The 20,143-nt window shown below is 40.2% G+C and overlaps 1 protein-coding gene across 1 annotated transcript in view; it reads right to left on the bottom strand.

The window, feature by feature from the left end:
- WRN (WRN RecQ like helicase) overlaps nt 1-20,143 on the bottom strand; it is a 100,443-nt gene that overhangs the window by 14,355 nt on the left and 65,945 nt on the right. The window contains exons 23-32 of the mRNA XM_075262230.1: nt 15,943-16,113; nt 14,133-14,230; nt 12,601-12,676; nt 12,430-12,506; nt 10,895-10,973; nt 10,089-10,201; nt 7,693-7,807; nt 6,485-6,616; nt 5,067-5,229; nt 2,043-2,269 (exon numbers count right to left, since the gene is read on the bottom strand). Of these exons, the coding sequence (XP_075118331.1) occupies nt 2,043-2,269; nt 5,067-5,229; nt 6,485-6,616; nt 7,693-7,807; nt 10,089-10,201; nt 10,895-10,973; nt 12,430-12,506; nt 12,601-12,676; nt 14,133-14,230; nt 15,943-16,113 (1,251 nt within the window). The remainder of the gene's footprint in view (nt 1-2,042; nt 2,270-5,066; nt 5,230-6,484; nt 6,617-7,692; nt 7,808-10,088; nt 10,202-10,894; nt 10,974-12,429; nt 12,507-12,600; nt 12,677-14,132; nt 14,231-15,942; nt 16,114-20,143) is intronic.

Genomic DNA, 20,143 nt, shown 5'->3' with positions numbered 1-20,143 from the left:
GGGCGGAGCGGAGTAGAAGGTCGTTGGAGGATCTGAGATTACGTGTGGGCAGGTAGCGGGAGATGAGGTCAGAGATATATGGAGGGGACAGGTTGTGGATGGATTTGTATGTTAGCGTTAGTAGCTTGAACTCGATTCGCTGGGCTATGGGTAACCAGTGGAGGGACTGGCAGAGGGGAGCAGCCGATGAAGATCGGGGGGTGAGGTGGATTAAGCGAGCAGCGCAGTTTAGGGTGGACTGGAGGGGGGCGAGGGTGTTTGCTGGGACTCCATGCAGAAGGGTGTTGCAGTAGTCTAAGCGGGAGATTATGAGGGCCTGGACAAGCATCTTGGTAGTTTCTGGGGTGAGGAAGGAGCGGATTCGGTGGATGTTCTTGAGCTGGAGGCGACAAGAGGTGTTGAGGGTTTGAATATGTGGTTTGAAGGATAAGTCGGAGTCCAGGGTTACCCCAAGGCATCGGGCCTGGTCAGAGTTTTTGGGTGCAGTAGTTGCTGGGTGCTGGGAAAGGGGAGGGGGTGTTTTGGTGTCTGTCTGCCCCTTCCCTGAGCTTGAGGACTGTTTTTTTTTTTCTTTCCTCCACTTGGAATTCAGCCTGGCTGAACATAAGGTATCTGCAGTGCTCCTATTAACCCTTTCCCGATGGAACAGGAGCACTGCATATCCCCTATATTCAGTAGACCAGGCACTTTTAGACACAGGATACCTAATGTGTAAGTGTTTGTGTAAGTGTTTCAAAGTACTTTTAATGTATTTTAGGGAAAAGAGTGATTTAGAACTTTTACTTATTTAATTTTTTTATTATATTTTTCTTAAAGCTTCTTATTTTTTCACTATTGTATGGGAGATTCTATACATTACTATTGCACAAATAGAAAAATATACAAAAACCGCTCTACCCCAAATATCAAAAAGAAATGAGAAAAAACATACGTGCAAGGCTGCTCGGAAGATTCCCGACTGGAAAAGAAGACGTCTTGTGTTGTAGTTTTGAATAAAAAATCCAGCGCCAAAAAATTAAATAAAACTTGACTTTTACTTAGATCATGTTAAAATAATTTCACAAAACGGATCCAGAATGCAAAATACAAAAGAAGAGCTTACGCGTTTCGGGACCGCATAATATGTCCCTTACTCATAGCCATGAGTAAGCCATGAGGCTATGAGTAAGGGACATATTATGCGGTCCCGAAACGCGTAAGCTCTTCTTTTGTATTTTGCATTCTGGATCAATTTTGTGAAATTATTTTAACATGATCTAAGTAAAAGTCAAGTTTTATTTAATTTTTTGGCGCTGGATTTTTTATTCAAAACTACAACATTACTATTGCAGCTGGTCATAGGACACCCCCCCACCCCCCAAAAAAACAAAAAGAAACATTTTGTTTGTTTGACTGGAGCATAAGCCGAGGGGGGCTTTTTCAGCACAGAAACTGTGCTGAAAAACTTGGCTTATACTCGAGTATATACGGTATGTTAAGACAAAGGAATCTGTGGCAGATTTTGCCCTGAATCTGCCTCCCATTGTTTACAATGGGAGTCAGAGATCGCAGCAGGATGCCGAAAAAAATCAGCTCGATCTTGCTGTGGATTCCGTGGCTTGGGACTCCCGGATGATTAAGTTCATTCCTCCAGGCCTAATCAGCAGGGGAAAGCCACAAAGGAATTCCGATGTAGGGACATTGGCATACTATTGCAGCAATCCTGCGGCCAAATACAGCAGTATTGCCGTATTCAGCCACAGGAGGTGCTGCCGCAAAGTGTTAGAATCTCAGTCTCATTCTTTGCTAGCCGAACCAGTGCTTTGACTTAAGTGAAAGCACTAACTGGCAATAAGTGTGTAAACTGTGTGGCAGCACCCTAAATAATTACTGCTCCCTGGTCTGAGTGAAAATGATGACCACATGTGCACCACACAATCCTACAACTATGATTATGGGACTTTTAGTTTAGATAACTGATTTTATGATAAAAAAAATAAGTTGAACACAAAGTGTCCCAAAAGATTTAGAGTTGTCAAGTAACCCTAGAAAGACCATCTAACCTCCTTTTCAATCCAAATATGACTCCTGTCCATAGTGGTTCTGGGCTGTGTGCACTCTTGTTCCTGTGACTTGTCCCTTGCTTGCACTGTAGGACTTTGTGGATGTTCATTTGTTAGGCCTAGTTCACCAGCTCTCTCTTTTTCTAGCAGTGTGATCACCATCCTTATGAGGTAGATATCAATTTCAGGAGCCACCAATGACCTTATAGCTTGAAATCTTGAGAGATCTGCAAATACAAACTTCATATTATAAAATCACATCTAGTTTTTTATAGGGTATGTGGATTTTTAAGAAATCTACTAATAGTATCATTAGGGATTGATGGAGAGAATGAATGGTCTAGCCTAATGAGTCAATTAAACTCAGGGATTTCTATATGTAGGTTATACTAATGTCTATCTCACTAAAATCATTGTCAGCGTGATAGATATACCCCGTCCCATTGACAGAACATTATTAAAGAGGACCTTTCATCAAATCAGGCACATGCAGTTTTATATACTGCTGGAAAGCTGACAGTGCGCTGAATTCAGCACACTGTCGGCTTTCCCGATCCGTGCCCGGTGTAAAGCGCTATCGGTCCCGGGACCGTAGCGCTTTACTGTCAGAAGGGCGTTTCTGACTGTTAGCCAGGAACATCCTTCTGCCTCGCCCCCTCCCTCTGCTTACACAGCTCGTCCATAGACGAGTATTATAAGGAGAGGGAGGGGGCGTTCCTCCCCGCTCCACAGTGCAGCGCGATAGGCGCCGCGAGGCAGAAGGACGTTCCTGGCTACATGTGACCTAGCTTCCTGCCCTCAGATAAAGGAGGGGGTAAATGAGTGCTGCTTTCTTATATAATATATATATACAGTACATATATATATCTATATTCTCTAAATCCTAGTGGGCTCAAGGACCTGGTCCCTCTGCTCACTAGGATTTATCCGACTCTATATAGAACAAGCTAAATCCAAGTGTTATAGGACCTTTGATGACATCACAGGCCCTTCAGTCGTCCCATAGGATCACGCTATGTGGTGGGCGGAGCTACACACTATTTTGGGGGCGGAGCTAAACTGGAGGTAGTCGGACAGTGTGGCTTTGCATATGAAACCCTGCCCACCAATTGACGTCGAAAACCAGGAAGAAAGAAGTCTTTGCAGCAGCGAAGACTGGTGAGCAAGAGACATGGGAATACCCCTTTAAGGCTATTCTGACATGGTAGTACTGAAAAAAGAGATTCTAATGATAGAATCCCTTTAAATGGTTACTATTAAAGGTTACGTTTTATATTATCGTTTGTTTCTCAGGCCATTTGCTTCTGTGACATTATTTTAAATTTTTGAATGGCTATTAACCTTTGTAATATATATTTATAGAGTATGGTGAAAGTGACTGAAAAAAAAATCACAATGTCTGGATCACAGTTTTTTGCTCATCTCTACCACCTTAAAAAAAAAAAAAAAAAAAAAAAAAAAATGTTTTTAAAAAGTGATCAAATAGTTGTATATTTACACATAATGGTAACCAATAAAAACTACAACTCAACCCACAAAAAAAAAGAGCCCTTACACAACAGAAATATAAACAAAAAGTTATGGGTGTCAGAATGTGGCAATACAGAGTAATTTCTTTCAAAGCATTAAAGAATAAAAATAAACTATATATATACTGTAAATCTATACGGTATCACTGCAATCATACTCACCTATAGAAAAATATAAATATGCACAATCAATACCGTAAAAACGATAAAATAAACAATAGCAGAATTATTTTTTTTCCCCACTGAATTACATTATACTACTTTTTTTTTTTTTTTTTTTAACATGGAAAAAAAATATATGAATTAGGTCTTCTTCCTGGAAAAAGGAAACTGTTCAATGACTTCTTTAAAAGTCAGACATTTTCTTGTTGGGTTGTTACCATCCAATATGTGGAGTTTGGCACAGTTTGCCTTTTTCTAGCGAGGAGAACTAATTTGCATAGGTTTTTTTTCCAAAATTCCCAGAAAAATAAACATTCATGGCCTTTGAAGTATGAACCCAATTTTTATTTTTTTTGCTATTGCATTGTGGGATGCTTGGTGGTCATTTTGCTATATACTTTATTACGCTAGGTTCACACCTGCGTTCTGGTCTCCGTTCTGTGCTTTCCGTCTTCTGCATGCAAGAAGACGGAAAGCACAGACCGGGTCCGGCTGTGAGCGGCGATAAGCGTTTTATGCTCTCCGCCGCGAAACCGTTTTTTTTAAAAAATCCGGACACAGAGTACTGCATGTCCGACTCTGTGTCCAGATTAAAAAAACCCGGTTTTGCGGCGGACAGCATAAAACGCTCACCGCCGGACAGATTTCTCACCCATTCAAATGAATGGGTGAGAAAGAGTCCTGCAGGTTTCCGTATCCTGCTCTGATTTATGCAGGAAACGGAAACCTGCATAACGGAGTGCCGGGCGCAGATGTGAACGAGCCCTTAACCTAGCCCTAGAAAGTCCATTTACATTTGTATTGTGAACATGCAGAGCTGAAGCATTTACCAGAAGGAGATATGGTCACTTCAAATGGCTGTCTCTTTGGTTTTACACCACCTAGAAAAATGGTTCTGATATCACAAGGAAGCTGAGATTTGCAGCTTTCATATACTCACAGTTGTGAATTTGAACTTAATATGCAGCAGTTCATGTTGCATATAAAATCATATTCCCGACTGAGCTTTTAACTAGTAATATCTCAGCTTTCTTCTGATACCAGAACCATTTTTCTAGGTTGTATAAGTAAGGCTCTTGGTGTGAAGGAAAGCATAGAAACTCAAAAACATAATTTGTTGCTGGCTATATATGCCAACAACAAATTATGTTTTTGAGTTTCTATCCTTTCCTTCACACCAAGAACATTACAAAATTATAACATTATAAACTAATGCTTTATTTAGAACAACCCCAAGTTCTGTCAATTAGCGCAAATTTATTAAACCATATATTGCTATATATGGTTTGTCTTGTACTTGTTACATACAAAAATATATTAGATCTTGTCTAACCTGAGTTGATTGTTGGCCCTTTTATAACCTCTGTAATAGTCTTCTGTATAGCCAGTGTCAAGCCAGCTCGCTGAACATCAAGGGGGTAACCAGCTTTAAGTGCTTGCCATAAATGCATGCCAACAGCTGTCAAGCTTATACTTCGGGTATCAGAAACAGTTTGCTGAAAATAAAACATTTTAAATTCAAAATACATTTATACATTGATATATAAAATGTTTATTCATCTTAATTTATAAATCCACATTCATTGAGTTTTGTCACAGTACACTAATTCTAATTGACTTGGTTTCCCACTGTCATTAGTCAGAAAGTCATTCCATACTGAATTTTATTTTCTTCTTTGACTAAGGAATATCTTTACATGTCAGGCCCATTGCCTAACAGCAGCAAGTAGGTGGCCTCACCTGGAAGAGCTCAATCATTACCATTGATTCAACGACTATCAGACTGTCAATGAGAGGACAGTGCTCTGCAAGGAAGGCAAGACAAGGTACGGCCCCCAAAGCACTTTCCTCTTCATTTGCATATTGATTTACAAGAAATAGGGCTCCAAAGCTGAATAACAGAGACATTTTCGGAAACTGAAGAAACACCACAAGGTACTGAGATTAGGTTTATAACTAATTTACTGCTGACAGAAAGAAGAACAAAAGAACAGTGAAATGGTAAATCAGAATGACTTTTGTTATATTTATACAGTATTTTAAATTATACAAGTTAAATCATGCTGATAGAGTCCCACATATGCGTGAATAGCCTTTAAAAAGGCTATTCAGGCACCGCTAAAGTTATATTAAACTACCCCCCAGTTTTAAAAAAATACCCTAAAAAAAGAATGTGATCTACTTACCCATCGTGCATGGTGGGCGGGCATTCAGGGTCCGCCATCTTCTTCAGCCACGCCTCCTCTTCCTTGATGTGCTCGGGTCCCGTCTAAGTCGCAAACTGACATTGCTAAAAAAAATGGCCTGGGCGCATTCGCAGTAGCCGTAATAGAAGCAGCATGCTACTGCGCATCCACCCGGGCCATTTTTTAGCAATGTCAGTTCGCGACTTAGACGGGACCCGAGGACATCACAGGAAGAGGAGGCGTGAATGAAGAAGACGGCGGACCCTGAATGCCCGCCCACCGTGCACGATGGGTAAGTAGATCACATTCTTTTTTTTAGGGTATTATTTTAAAACTGGGGGGTAGTTTAATATAACTTTAGCGGTGCCTGAATAGCCTTTTTAAAGGCCATTCACGCATATGTGGGCCTCTATCAGCATGATTTTGCTGATAGAGCCCCTTTAAAAACGGTTTTAGCTGTTGGAATTCATGTACTGCAGTGTGAAAAAATTTACAAGCAAAAAAGTACAACATACAACCCTTTAGTACAGAGAGTCTAGAAAGCAAATACCACTGTCACACTCACCATTGACAAGCCCTGCTCCTGAAACAGTGAGTAGGTAATGCGAGGAGACTCTGGAAGCTCGATGCAAGCTGAGCCTTTGGAAACAGCCATGTTGGTTTGTAAATTTGTACCAGAAACGTTAAGTGACTCTGCCTAAAATTAAAGATGTATAAAATTTACAATTTAAATTTAACTCCTGCTCGCCACAGTTAGTTTTGGACTTCCTGGCAGAGCCCCATTTTTCAAATCTGACAAGGGTCAGAAACTTTCCAGGTGATTTTAAGCAAGTTTTTTTCCTGACATGGAGGAAAATATATTAACACATTTACACCAGCCTACTGTAGATTGGTGTTATTGCGCCAAAGATGTGCTACATCCCTTGTTCTGAGCATCTCTCACCACTTTCTGTGAGGTGGGTACAGTTGGGTAGGCCAGGGATGCTTCAGTCCAATAAATTTATTATAACTCGAGCCAGAAAACTGGCATGAGTAACATTGTTCTTGAGTACATGAGTTCCTGACTAGTGTGGATTTCTATTCTGACACAAGGGAGAGTGCCGAATTTAATAAGTGGCCAGAGTCTCTAATTTTCAGGGGTTCCTCACACTGGTCAGGAACTTTATTAAGACAGTCATGAAAACAACAGTCTTAATAAATTCCCCCACTATGCTTCGAGATAGTGACAAATATATATATTTTTTTTTAATGTAGATTGTGAGCCCCACATAGAGCTCACAATGTACATTTTTTCCCTACCAGCATGTCTTTGGAATATGGGATGGAAATCCATGCAAACACAGAGAGAACATACAAACTCCTTGCAGATGGGTTTTTTTGCCCTTGGCAGGATTTGAACACCAGGACTCCAGCGCTGCAAGGCTGCAGTGCTAACCACTGAGCCACCGTGTGGCCCCAGATAGTGACAAATATTGACCAATATGTTTTGGAGATATGAAAAATTTGGAATTTTGGGGAAAAAAAATGGAATTTTAAAAACGTTAAATATTGATATCATCCAAGTTAGTTCATAAATATACTTTACCACATCTCTGCTTTATGCTGGCATAGTTTGTAAAGTTTTCTGATATAGTGGGTCATCAGAGGTGTATGAACACTTTAGATTCAAATGCAACAGCAGTAAGCTCATAATTCCCCACCCTGCTGGCACTGATGATTGAAAAGCGAGAAACTGTTCAAAACTGAAAACCTCACGCTATAAATGTATGATACCTTCAAACTGTTGGTGAGACAGAATTCCTTCACAATCTCCACAAGGGGTGCTAGCATATGGGCCTTTGCTTCAGATACTCCATCAACTTTTTTGATATTTTCAATAGTAGTTGGCCTGTAGATTAAAGAATTCAAAAAAAAAATATTTGTACAAGAACAGCCTGATAGTTGATATGACAGTCAATATCTTTGTGAGTTTTTTTTTTCTTTTAACTTTATTAATAATGACTGCTATCTGAGTGATAATAATGATGATTATTGTTATTAAGCAAACCAACCAAAACCGTGTTTTCCCACCTTGGGAATTCCAGACCAGTTCTACTTTATTGGATCTGCCTTCTTATGAAAAATGAGGTGAAGCTCAGATTGTTTAAAAAATACAAAAAAAATTGAAAAAAACCCCAAAAAATAAAAAATTTGTTACCCCTCCCTCCTTTTTCATAACCACTCAGATCTAAAAATGCAGTAGAAATCTGGGACAAAACCAGCCTGCAGTAGCCTCAGTACTATATTACTACTAGATGGTCAAATACTAGACAGAACCTGGCTCCTCCCAGCATCCCTGATGGTGGTGTAATAATGGGGGTTACAGTTGGCCAATTTGATGAGGCCAGCTAGGCAGTACAATTTTTTTTTTTTTTTTTAGATTTTTCAGGTACCATATACACTCGAGTATAAGCTGACCCGAATATAAGCCGAGACCCCTAATTTTACCACAAAAAAATGGGAAAACTTGACTCGAGTATAAGCCAAGGGGGGAATTGCAGCAGCTACTGGAACATTTCAAAAATTAAAATAGCCGTAATTTTTGGGTGCAGTAGATGCTGAGTGCTGGGGAAGGGGAGGGGGTGTTTTGGTTGTCTGTTTGCCCCTTCCCTGAGCTTGAGGACTGGGGGGTTTTCCCCCCACTTGGAACTCAGCCTGGCTGAATATAGGGTATCTGCAGTGCTCCTATTAACACCTTCCCGACAGAACAGGAGCACTGCAGATACCCTATATTCAGTAGACCGGGCACTTTCAGACACAGGGATACCTATTGTGTATGTGTTTCACAGTAATTTTCTACTTGGAGGGCGGGTTCATACTAGCGCTCGATCTCTGTTATACAGGTTTCTGTTTCCTGCCCAAGAAACTGGGCAGGAGATGGAAACCGGCAGGCAGTTTTCTAACCCATTAATGAGCGTCCTCTGCTCTCCATGGCGAAACCGTTTTGTTTTTTTTTAAAACCGGACACAAAGTCAGACATGCAGGACTTTGTGTCCGGTAAAAAAAAACAAAAACACGGTTTTGCCACAGAGAGCAGAAGACGCTCATGGGCACTCACTGAATGTCTGTTTCCGTCTTCTGCTGACAGAAAATGGAAACCTGCATAACGGAGATCGGGTGCTGTGAACCCACCCTTATATGTATTCTAGGGAAAGGAGTGTTTTAGAATTTTTATTTTTTAATTATATTTTTTTTTTACTTTTTTTTTTTTTTTTTTTAAACTATTTTATTAGCCCCCCCACCAGGGGACTTGAAACTTGCAGTCATTTGATTGCAAGTCCCGTAGACGGCAATACAAATGTATACAAATACAAATGTATTGCCGTCTAAGGGAGATTCTATACATTACTATTGCGGATGGTCATAGACCAGCCCCAATAGAAATATAGCGATGACAGGCCTGGGAGCCTTTATTAGGCTCCTGGCTGTCATCGGAACAAGTCGGCTCCTGCGAGCTCACCGCGCAGGAGCCGGCCTGCAACTTAAAAGGTATGGGGCCGGTAGGGACCGACCCCAAAGCTAACGTAAAACTTTTTTTTTTTTTTTTTTTTTTTTTGGGGGGGGGGGGGGATCTACACAGGGCATCTCCGCTGTAACTCTTACAGTGGAGATGCTGGAGCTCATGCCTGCGATCTCTGATTGCAGGCATAAACTCCGGCATTACCACTGTAAGAGTTACCTACAGTGGAGTTGCCGGAGCTCATGCCTGCAATCTCGGGTGTGGGCTTGAGCTTGTGTGACCACGTCACCCAGCGTGTGATGGAGCAGTGTGTGTGGGGGTGTCTGCGTTACTGGCCTGCTAGCAGAAAATTACCGTAATGACTCGAGTATAAGCCGTACTCAAGTATTAGTGTTTTCAGTGAAAGCTAAACTTTCCTATCTCCCATCAAAGTCTACAAGAAAACATAAGTACTGACATTACATCTATATTCAAATGTTGTTTTTATTACACTTGGAGTTGGGCGTAACAAAAAAAAACAGAGGTAAAGTTTTTTTTTTTTTCTTAGATTGTATTAATGTTACTATTGGTGTACAATAATTAGATTTGTATGCCCCCCCTCCCGAACTTATACACCACCCTTATTTTGCCATCTGTTTTAGATTTCTACTAAAAACAAAGAAAAAATTACCTAATTTTAGCCATGTCCACAAGTACTTTATTAGTAGCTAATACAGCCGGTGGGATATCCTTCTCACTAGCAATTTTTTGTCTGGCTGCTACAAGCTTGCCATACAATGTAGTCTGCAAGAAAGAAAATCTCATCAGTTACAACCTTCAAAATATAATGCTGGCATAAAATACTGGTTCCAAATACATACAACATGACTGAGCTAAACAATTATGTTTGTATAGAAGTCGGGGAGACACTGAAACACTGAATATACATAGATATAGTTAGAAAAAAAAAATCTATGATCAAAAACAAGGGTGTGTTATCAAAGTGGTGGTCTCCACTTCATCAACCACTTATTTTTCACATTTTTAATTTTCAGTGATCAAACTGGTATCTCATTCTCAAATGTGGCAGTTGTGAAATGTGAGAACACAACTCCAAGATCCCATTATGCATGTGGTCTTAACATGTTGAAAATGTTATGTATGCTTAAGTTACTGACAGTTGTAAATAAAGTGTGTAGAAATGCAGTTCTTCTCTAATGTTATTCTACACCTGTCCATATGAAAACTAAATGAGCAGCTATATTTTATAAGCATTCCATCATATGGACACAGATGAATGCAGGCCAAATAACATCAGATATACTTACCAACTAATTGACCACATGTTCTAGTCACTTTCAACACAAGCGTAATATAATTTTATCTTGAGACAAATGTGTATACATTGTGATATGTGCTCAGTTATGTCAAGAAAAATTACGGATTTGTTACAAAAGATCAGAGGCTTTTGAGCCTTTGGTTAAAAGTTTAACTTACCTGCAGCTCTAATTCTCTTTGTGACACAGCTGGTTCTGGTGGTTTGCATGGTTTGCGTGGAGAAATGTGTCTCAATATGCTTAAATAAATACATGAATAAAAAGAAAGAAAATTAATTATTTTCCATCCTACACATTTCAAACATAAGGTTACCAGTCAAAATGATTTTATTTTATCTCATATTAAAGCAGAGGATGAATGTGCATAGTGCTGGACTTTTTCTTATATATTTGGATAAACCTAGAGACCTGGAGAAGGAGATAACTGTTGGCCAAACATACCTTTGACCGACAGCCTCCTACTTTAGAGCTACTGCATATACAGTTCATCCTCCTAGGAGTGGCTAGTTTTTAGTTTCATGAGTATTTATTTGAAAGAACAATGCTCTGTACTAAAGAAATCTGGTGTCTTATTTAGTATATTAGTAAAACAAACTCATATACGTTGCTGTTTTAGTACAAAACAATGAAATGGAAAATTCCCTTTAACTAAACAGAAAACATAGTATGAATTTGAATTTTAAGAAGCTCTCCAGGAAAAAAAAATCCCATCCCTGCACCCTTCACCTGCTTTGTCTGTCAAACGCCAGTTTGTTTGTTTTTTTATATCTTGGATTTGATATTTATCTTTGCTCTGCTATCAATCCCATGATGCCTCAGCACAGCATCACGTTGGGGGCAGTGCAATTACCTTCTGTCTGTATTCTCCTAAATAATGTAAGAGGCTATAAGAATATAGTTAGGGATGATGATTTGTGAGCTCCATTATTATAAATGTGTGACAGGAACAGTCTGCTCTCAAGTAGTAAGTGACAGAAGCTTTTGTCTTCCCCTGCAGAGAGCCTGTGTGGAACAGTTCATCATGCAAAAAAAAAAAAATCATGTAACTCCCATAGCTGAATTGTGTGTGTGTGTGTGTGTGTGTGTGTGTGTGTGTGTGTGTGTGTGTGTGTGTGTGTGTATATATATATATATATACACAAACTGCTTCTTTAACCCCTTCCCAACATCTGCCATAGTATTACGACTGATGCTTGGTTTTTAAAGATGACAGCCACCATAGCTAGCGAGTTTCTGCTGTAATGTACAGCGGAGACCCGGAGCTAATGCCCGCGATCAGAGTTCACTCTCATCGCAAGCACTGGACTGTGACCCCCCTGAATTAAGAAAAGAGCCCCTGAGGCCAGTCTCCACTGGCCCCGTAACGTTGCAGGCTGGCTCTGTAAAGCAACGTCGCGGGAGTCTACCTATTTCTATGACAGCTGAGAGTCTTATGAAAGCTCTCAGGCCTGTCATAGGAATTTTACTATTGAGGTTGGTCTATGACCCGCCTTAATAGTAACAAAGCGAATTTGAAGAAAAAGTAATCACAGCCATAGACATTCAAAATAACTAAAAAGTACCTTTGGTCTCACAAAAAAAGAATCCCTTTGTATGTATGGAAATATTAAAAAATTCCAGGTGTTTGAATACGGCGACTTTAACCTGGCAGGAACAGGTTAACTTTCAACTAGTTTTATGCCAGACTAGTAATACCTGGTTGAAGGGAGTTCTGATGATTTTAAAATCTTCCCAGGTTCTTGATATGAAAACTTGTCCTTCAAAGAGACCTTCTGTAGATGCAAACAAACTTTGTCATCAACACTAACGGACAGCAAAAAAAAAAAAAAAAAAAAAGAAAAAAAAAAAGAGAAGCATGAAACCCACCTGAATACCAGCTTCAGGCTTCTTAGATGTTGCATCTGATAATGGCTGCCTAACCTTTGGAGTATACTGCTGCAAACTATTGAAAAACACAGATTAAAAGAATGCAATGATACCTGGTCTCTAAGTGTTCTTTCTTGCTGGTCCTAAAGCTGACTCTTGAACCCTGATTGAACCTCCAATATTTATTCTTTCATTCTATTTTGACTTAGTCCTGTGTGGTTCAACTGCTGGGATACCATTGCTGTACATAACAATGGTGCCCAGCCCTTATTTCTAGCTGTTAAGAGGTTGTCCCATCTCAAGAATCCTATCTATACTGCTAGCTTATGTGGATTTAAGACTTTTCCTAAATACATTGCTTTATCAAAACTGATTTGTTTGGCTGCTGAGAATTATTCACTTCATTGTTTACACTGTGTTTCCATAACCACGGACCTGGGGATGATCTTATCATTCCGCCCAGGACAAGGTCACTGCTCTCAGGAGGGGAGGGGGAGCTGAGTGCTCGGTGCTTGTATTTCTGAGCTCTTTATCTCTCCGCCCAGGACAAGTGATGTAGCTCCCTGCTCTCAGGGAGGGGAGGGGGAGCTGAGTGCTTGTATTTCTGAGCTGTTTATCTTCCTCTTCCAGTTATCAGTCTGCTAATTGAACTTTGCTGATAAGGGATGAGACAGGGAGTCCATTACCTCTGTATGTAAACAAAGACCTAAAACTGAGTATATTGCAAGCTGACTCTTGGTCCTGTAGCATGTAAATTTGGGATTTTCATAACCTATCAAATCCAGTTCTGCTACATCAGCTTCATATTGTGCATCTTCCATTGATACTGTGCTAATTTATTTACAACCATCCCTCATTACTGACTGCAAACATGTACTGCTATGAAGAGAGATAGCAGAGCTGGCTTTGTCTGGGAGACAGCAAATGAAGCCTTGCCCACCAATTCACCGAGAAAACCAGGAAGTGAACAGAGCATACAGCCTGCAAGTTGGTGAGCGGGCAATTTGGGAATACCCCTTTAAATGCAGTTTCTCAAACTTATGTTTGCTTTTACAAAGAGTGACCACACATGTTTGGTCACATCACTGATACATTTGAGGTCCCTGCAGTGAGACCCCAAAGATCAGTCCAATAAATAGTCTAATAGATCAATGAGTAAAGGAAAAAAAAAACATTCAAAGTCATGCTCAACCCTGTTATTATAACATATCGTCTATGTTTGATCAATTGAAGAGTTATAAAGCATGTGGCAAAAAATATATCGGTAGTTTGTTACAAAGACGTGCAAGCAAAATATTTAGTTGTTGAGTTTTTCCTGTTTGTTTAAAAACTCTATGTATATATTTTAAATGATTTCAATAAATTCAACATTAAAATATAATACACTGAATCCATTTCTTAAAGGAATCTCTGAGCATCTTAATTACTTCGAAACCACTAATACTCTGTTATAGGGCTGGTTAGTGACATAGTGAACATATCTTTCTTGTTAACGCAGCCCAAAAATATGTGTAACGTTGGTTAAAAATTACCTTGGCATAACAAATCTTCGAGGGCACAATTCGTCAGTTGGTGTCAACATAAGACTTGGGCATGGTAGATTCTCAGCTTTACTCATCCATTTTTTGCCCTACAGAAAAAGGGCATTTTATCATTCACAAAAATACTACACCAAATATGAACCATTTACTGCAGGGGTCCTCAAACTATGGCCCGCGGGCTACATACGGCCTGCCCAGGACATTTTTACGTCCCACACGCCGTTGCTTGGATCGCTCACTAACGGGTAATCCGGTACAGGATTCCCCGTTAGAGAGTGATTGCTGCTTTCAGTTGTATGTGCAAATGCACATACAGCTGAAAGCAGTGAATGTAGGCCGCAGTCCGCGCGATCGTGAGCTAACACTGACTGCATATTGTGACCTTTGCCCCGACGCAGGCGCGATGACATAAAGGGTAAGTATAATAGTGTTTGTTTGTGTGTGTGTGTGTGTGTGTGTGTGTGTTTAAGGGTGCATTCACACTACGTATATGGCAGCTTATTCTGAACGTAAAACACGTTCAGAATAAGCGGCGTGTAAAGCAGTTCCATTCATTTCTATGGGAGCCGGCATACGAGCGCTCCCCAGAGCTAGCCGTACACGCAGCGCTTCCCATTCACTTCAATGGGACTGCTCGTAGTGAAAAAAGCAGCGCATTCATTTCTATGGGGAGCACTTGTATGCCGGCTCCCATAGAAATGAATTTAACTGCTTTATACGCCGCTTATTCTGAACATGTTTTACATTCAGAATAAGCTGCCGTATACGTAGTGTGAATGCACCCTAAGGGAGGTTTGGGGCATACTGAGGAGCATATAATACAGTGTAGGGGGTGTACTGAGGAGCATATAATACAGCGTGGGGGGGAGCATACTGAGGAGCATATAATACAGTGTAGGGGGTGTACTGAGGAGCATATAATACAGCGTGGGGGGGAGCATAGTGAGGAGCATATAATACTGTGTATGTGTGGGGGGGTGTACTGAGGAGCATATAATGCTATGGCGGGGCACACTGAGGAGCACATAATACTGTGTGGAGGGGGTGTACTGTGGAGCATATAATACTGTGGGGGAGCTACTGTGGAGTGTATAATCTTTAAAAAATTTTAAACTATATTTCGGCCCTCCAATGGTCTGAGGGACAGTGAACTGGCTCCCTGTTTAAAAAGTTTGAGGGGGCCACACAGTGGCTCAGTGGTTAGCACTGCAGCCTTGCAGCACTGGGGTCCTGGTGTTCAAATCCCGCCAAGGGCAAAAAACCATCTGCAAGGAGTTTGTATGTTCTCCCCGTGTTTGCACGGATTTCCATCCCATATTCCAAAAAAAACAGACATACTGATAGGGAAAAAAATTTACATTGTGAGCCCAATGTGGGGCTCACAATCTACATTAAAAAAAAAAAAAAAAAAAAGTTTGAGGACCCCTGATATAGTGTATGCGAACACACTTAGGATGAGAATGGCTTACTTATTTGTTAAACTTGGAATTTGGAATTCCAATTTCTATGGAAAATTCCAATTTTACATAGAGTGTAAAAAATTTGATATTAGGGGCTAAAAGTGTGACCCAACACAATCTGGCCGAACACATTGTGACAGTAGTGGGAAGAAAGCTATTTTACAAATATAGTTAACCTCAGAAGCCTCCCTTCATTTTGTTTCTTAAAAAGACATTTCTGATTTTTAAAATGGATTGGGTAGACAAAAAAAAACAAAACAAAACATAAATTACAATCAAAAGAAGCAACTATCTAACCACAGAAGAAGAGTAAAAAAACCAAAATAATCATCACGCATTACCTTGGTTGTAAGGGCACAAGTAGTTGCAAATTTAGTTCGACCAGATAACTCTTGGAGGAATCCTTCACTGATCAATTGCCTTGCCAAAGCTTTCCAGAATACTTCAGAAATATCCCGGCCCTTACCAAAGAGAGGATGGCGGCGATATCTGTCTGGTAATCTTTGTGATGTCTAGAATGCAAGCAAGTATAACTTAAAACTTCACTTTTCTCTTAAATTGGAATTGAAGTAGAAAATCTGCTAACTTTGTTATGCAGATATTGTCACAGGGGTTAATTTCAACCACTATATCTATACTTCACAGTCTGGCTGAATGGTATATAAACTGGTAATTATAAGATATAACTTTTATTAATTGCCACTTAGGCTAAAAACGTCCACACATACTACATATATAAGACCCATATATGTAAGAACCACTGAATGGGAGCAAGATTTTATCTCCCTCAGTAAACATTCAGCCTATTCTGTGTGTATTGATAAGAACTAAAAGTGGATACACTATTATGACACAGTGTTCCACCATAGATATACACTCACAACTATTCAGAATTGGCTGAGAATAAAGTTACATTGACTCACTGTCACATTACTGAGCCAAATTGAACTGGTAACATATATGGTAAATAAAATAAAAGGAGCGTAATAGCTTTAAATTAGGTGCTATAGGGTCCTATGCAGCAAACCAACACTGCTGTGGTAGTTCGAGACAGCTCTATTGTAACTTCTTTTTGTGATTTCCTATAGATTATCACTGCTGCCTCACTTAACCCTAACCCCACAAAATCACAGGTATATAATTCTTGTTGTTACCCTGCGCTTATTAGTAGGAATTAGTGGCTAGTTGGTAACTGCTAATAACACAAATAAAGCTCCAATGAAATCCCAGGGAAACAATATATACCCCTATCTAGGACTTCACGGTTACTACAGACTGGCTCTACGCGTTTCGCCTGTAAACTCAGGCTCATCAGGAGCTGCGTTTTGGGTATAGTAACCCTGAAAGATTAAGGAAAGCACCACTAACGATGTGCAGTAAAAACTGCAGTTCTTGAGGCACTGATGGTGTGCCCCAATACTTAATCTTTCAGGGTTACTATACCCAAAACGCAGCTCCTGATGAGCCTGAGTTTACAGGCGAAACGCGTAGAGCCAGTCTGTAGTAACCGTGAAGTCCTAGATAGGGGTATATATTGTTTCCCTGGGATTTCATTGGAGCTTTATTTGTGTTATTAGCAGTTATAGTCATAATAGTGTATCCACTTTTAGTTCTTATCAATACACACAGAATAGGCTGAATGTTTACTGAGGGAGATAAAATCTTGCTCCCATTCAGTGGTTCTTACATATATGGGTCTTATATATGTAGTATGTGTGGACGTTTTTAGCCTAAGTGGCAATTAATAAAAGTTATATCTTATAATTACCACTTTGTTATGCAGACAAGCACCGAAATCAAAGCCTATTTCCAGAACACACAACGTATGTCTGATGTAGACCAAGAATGTGGTGTGAACAAAGTCTAAGGGTGCATTCACACTACTGATACGCTGCCTGATTCTGAACGTTAAAACACGTTCAGAATCAGCGCGTATAAAGCAGTTCCCATTCATTTCAATGGGAGCGACATACGAGCGCGTACGTACGGCGTGTACGGTTAGCTCAGCTCATTCCGAGCAGTACACGCGAGCACTTCCCATTCACTTCAATGGGAGCGCTCGTAGTGAAAAAAGCAGCCCATTCATTTCAATGGGGAGCGCTCGTATGCCGGCTCCCATTGAAATGAATGGGAACTGCTTTATACGCGCTGATTCTGAACGTGTTTTAACGTTCAGAATCAGGCAGCGTATCAGTAGTCTGAATGCACCCTAACCTTGCCTTTTCATTGCTGGTGATATAGAAGAATGAAAATGTGCCTTGACACTCCAGCACTACAATGGTCATTTGACATTTTTCAGTAATGTTTGACGCTAGGTTCACACCTGCGTTCAGAGTCTCCGTTCTGTGGTTTCCGTCTTCTGCATGCCAGAAGACGGAAACCACAGACCGGGTCCGGCCGTGAGCGGCGGTGAGCGTTTTATGCTCTCCGCCGCGAAACCGTTTTTTTTAAATCCGGACACAGAGTACTGCATGTCCGACTCTGTGTCCGGATTATAAAAAGCCGGTTTCGCGGCAGAGAGCATAACGCTCACCGCCGCTCACGGCCGGACAAAGACTCCTGCAGGATTCTGTCTCCTGCTCTGTTTTATGCAGGAAACGGAAACCTGCAATACGGAGAGGAGAACGCAGATGTGAACGAGCCCTGAGTAGTATAGAGAAAGCAAAACAACCAACCAGGAAAATCATCCCAGTAAATTCCTTTTGGTTAACCCTCTTTTTTCCCCCTAAATGCTGGATTATAGAAGGAAATCAGGAAAGCAAAAAGGATGGTAACCTGGCACTCGTGATGGTGCACTGCAAGGCTCAATGCGGGAGCCCAAATGGTCAGCTGCAGCTCTTACCCGGACACAGTCCTACAAAGTAGGTGATGATATACTGGGAAATGAAAATACAGAAAAACTGGAAAATTGTAGCACGCTACTGATGGATAGAAATTAGCGGAGATACAGTGTACCGTAAAATGTTGAAACGTGTTGCCAGTTTTATGTCCTTACAACCAAAAAAAACAATAAACACGCTATAATTTCAAATTTTTTCTATATTTTGATTTTCTGGATTAGAGAGGAGATAGAAGAAAAAGACAATTTTTGTTTTGTTTTTATTTGGGTTATATTATACTTTTAAAAGGGTTATCTGGTTTCTTAGATTGATGGCCTATTCTTAGGATAGGCCATCAATGTTAGATCTGCGTGGGCCTGAGACTCCAGCAGATGACCAATAGTGAGGCAGTGCAGTAGAGCGGCACTGCTCACTCGACGTACAACCAGCGCCGCCCAATAGATTTCAATGGGACAGAGCTGCAATACCTACACCCACTGCTACAGTTTGTTGGACTCCCTCAGATCTAATATTGAAGGTCTATTCTAAGGATAGGTCAGCAATCTTAGAAACCAGATACACATGGTCTATTGTGGCACACAGCCGACTCCACGCCCATCTGCAGTGGCCAATAGGCACATGATTTTGAAGGGAATTACCATTAGCCAGTGTGTGGGCAAGTTTCAGCGGTGTGCACCAACCATATCGTATAGCTTAACACCCTTCTAGTTTCTCTCCTCTTTATTTCACACATGGTTTTGAATCAAAACTGCATAAAAAAAAACCTGGACAAAACCTGCCTAATCCGTGGACATATACAGCCATCCTAAATGCAGTGATTCTCATACTGGCGTTATCAATAAATTAATTTCCTAATGAATGTTGCTCCAGACAGGAACTTTATGATTTAGGTGTTCATTTTCACAAAGACTAAACTGTACTATAAAGGATGAGTAATCTTTTTTGTTTATTAAAAGAAACATTGACTAATAATTAAATGAAATGGATAACTTAACATTACGAGCATCATGCATGATTGCTGCCTTTGTTGACTTAATACTGACTCAATCTTGTAACATCTCATTAAACATGGGCAAACCTCTCATTTCTTTGTTGTTTATATTTTTACATTTGAGGTTTCCTTTCTGGAGAGCCCTTAATCTTTCATCGCAACAAAGGCGGTATAAAATTTCATCAAATGCAACTTCCTAATTTGAAAGTTCCCAGGAGAACTTTTCCTACAGCAGACAGACTAGTTTTCAAATAATAAGAGGAAACCTGATCCCCTCTTGTGGTCTGTTTCAGGTATACTGGAAAGCCCATCTGTACCTAGTTATCCAAGGGACAAAACATACAGGTGCTTAAATAAAAAATAAAAAAAAATACAGGTTAAATGAAACATGTATTCAACTGTAGAAAGAAAACTTCTAAATTACTGCTGCTGTGTGCTATCATTGTATGTCCACACGCCTATGTATGTACAGACGAACTTGCCATACCATTGCATAATATATGAATGAAAAATAAATATATATGTATATATATACCGTAGTTGCAAGTTAGTATATTAATTTGGGATATCTTTTTTATTTAAAGGGATTCTATCATTAGAATCCCGTTTTTAACTAAGCCCACATCGGAACAGCCTAAAGAAAGGCTATTCTTCCCCTACATTCAGAATTCTTCTCTGTGACGTCATTAGGTAGATATCCTGGTTTTCGTC

Source organism: Leptodactylus fuscus, chromosome 1 (assembly GCF_031893055.1).
Source record: "Leptodactylus fuscus isolate aLepFus1 chromosome 1, aLepFus1.hap2, whole genome shotgun sequence".
In the NCBI taxonomy this organism is placed as follows: Eukaryota; Metazoa; Chordata; class Amphibia; order Anura; family Leptodactylidae; genus Leptodactylus; species Leptodactylus fuscus.
This window is presented reverse-complemented; position numbering and strand designations above follow the sequence as displayed.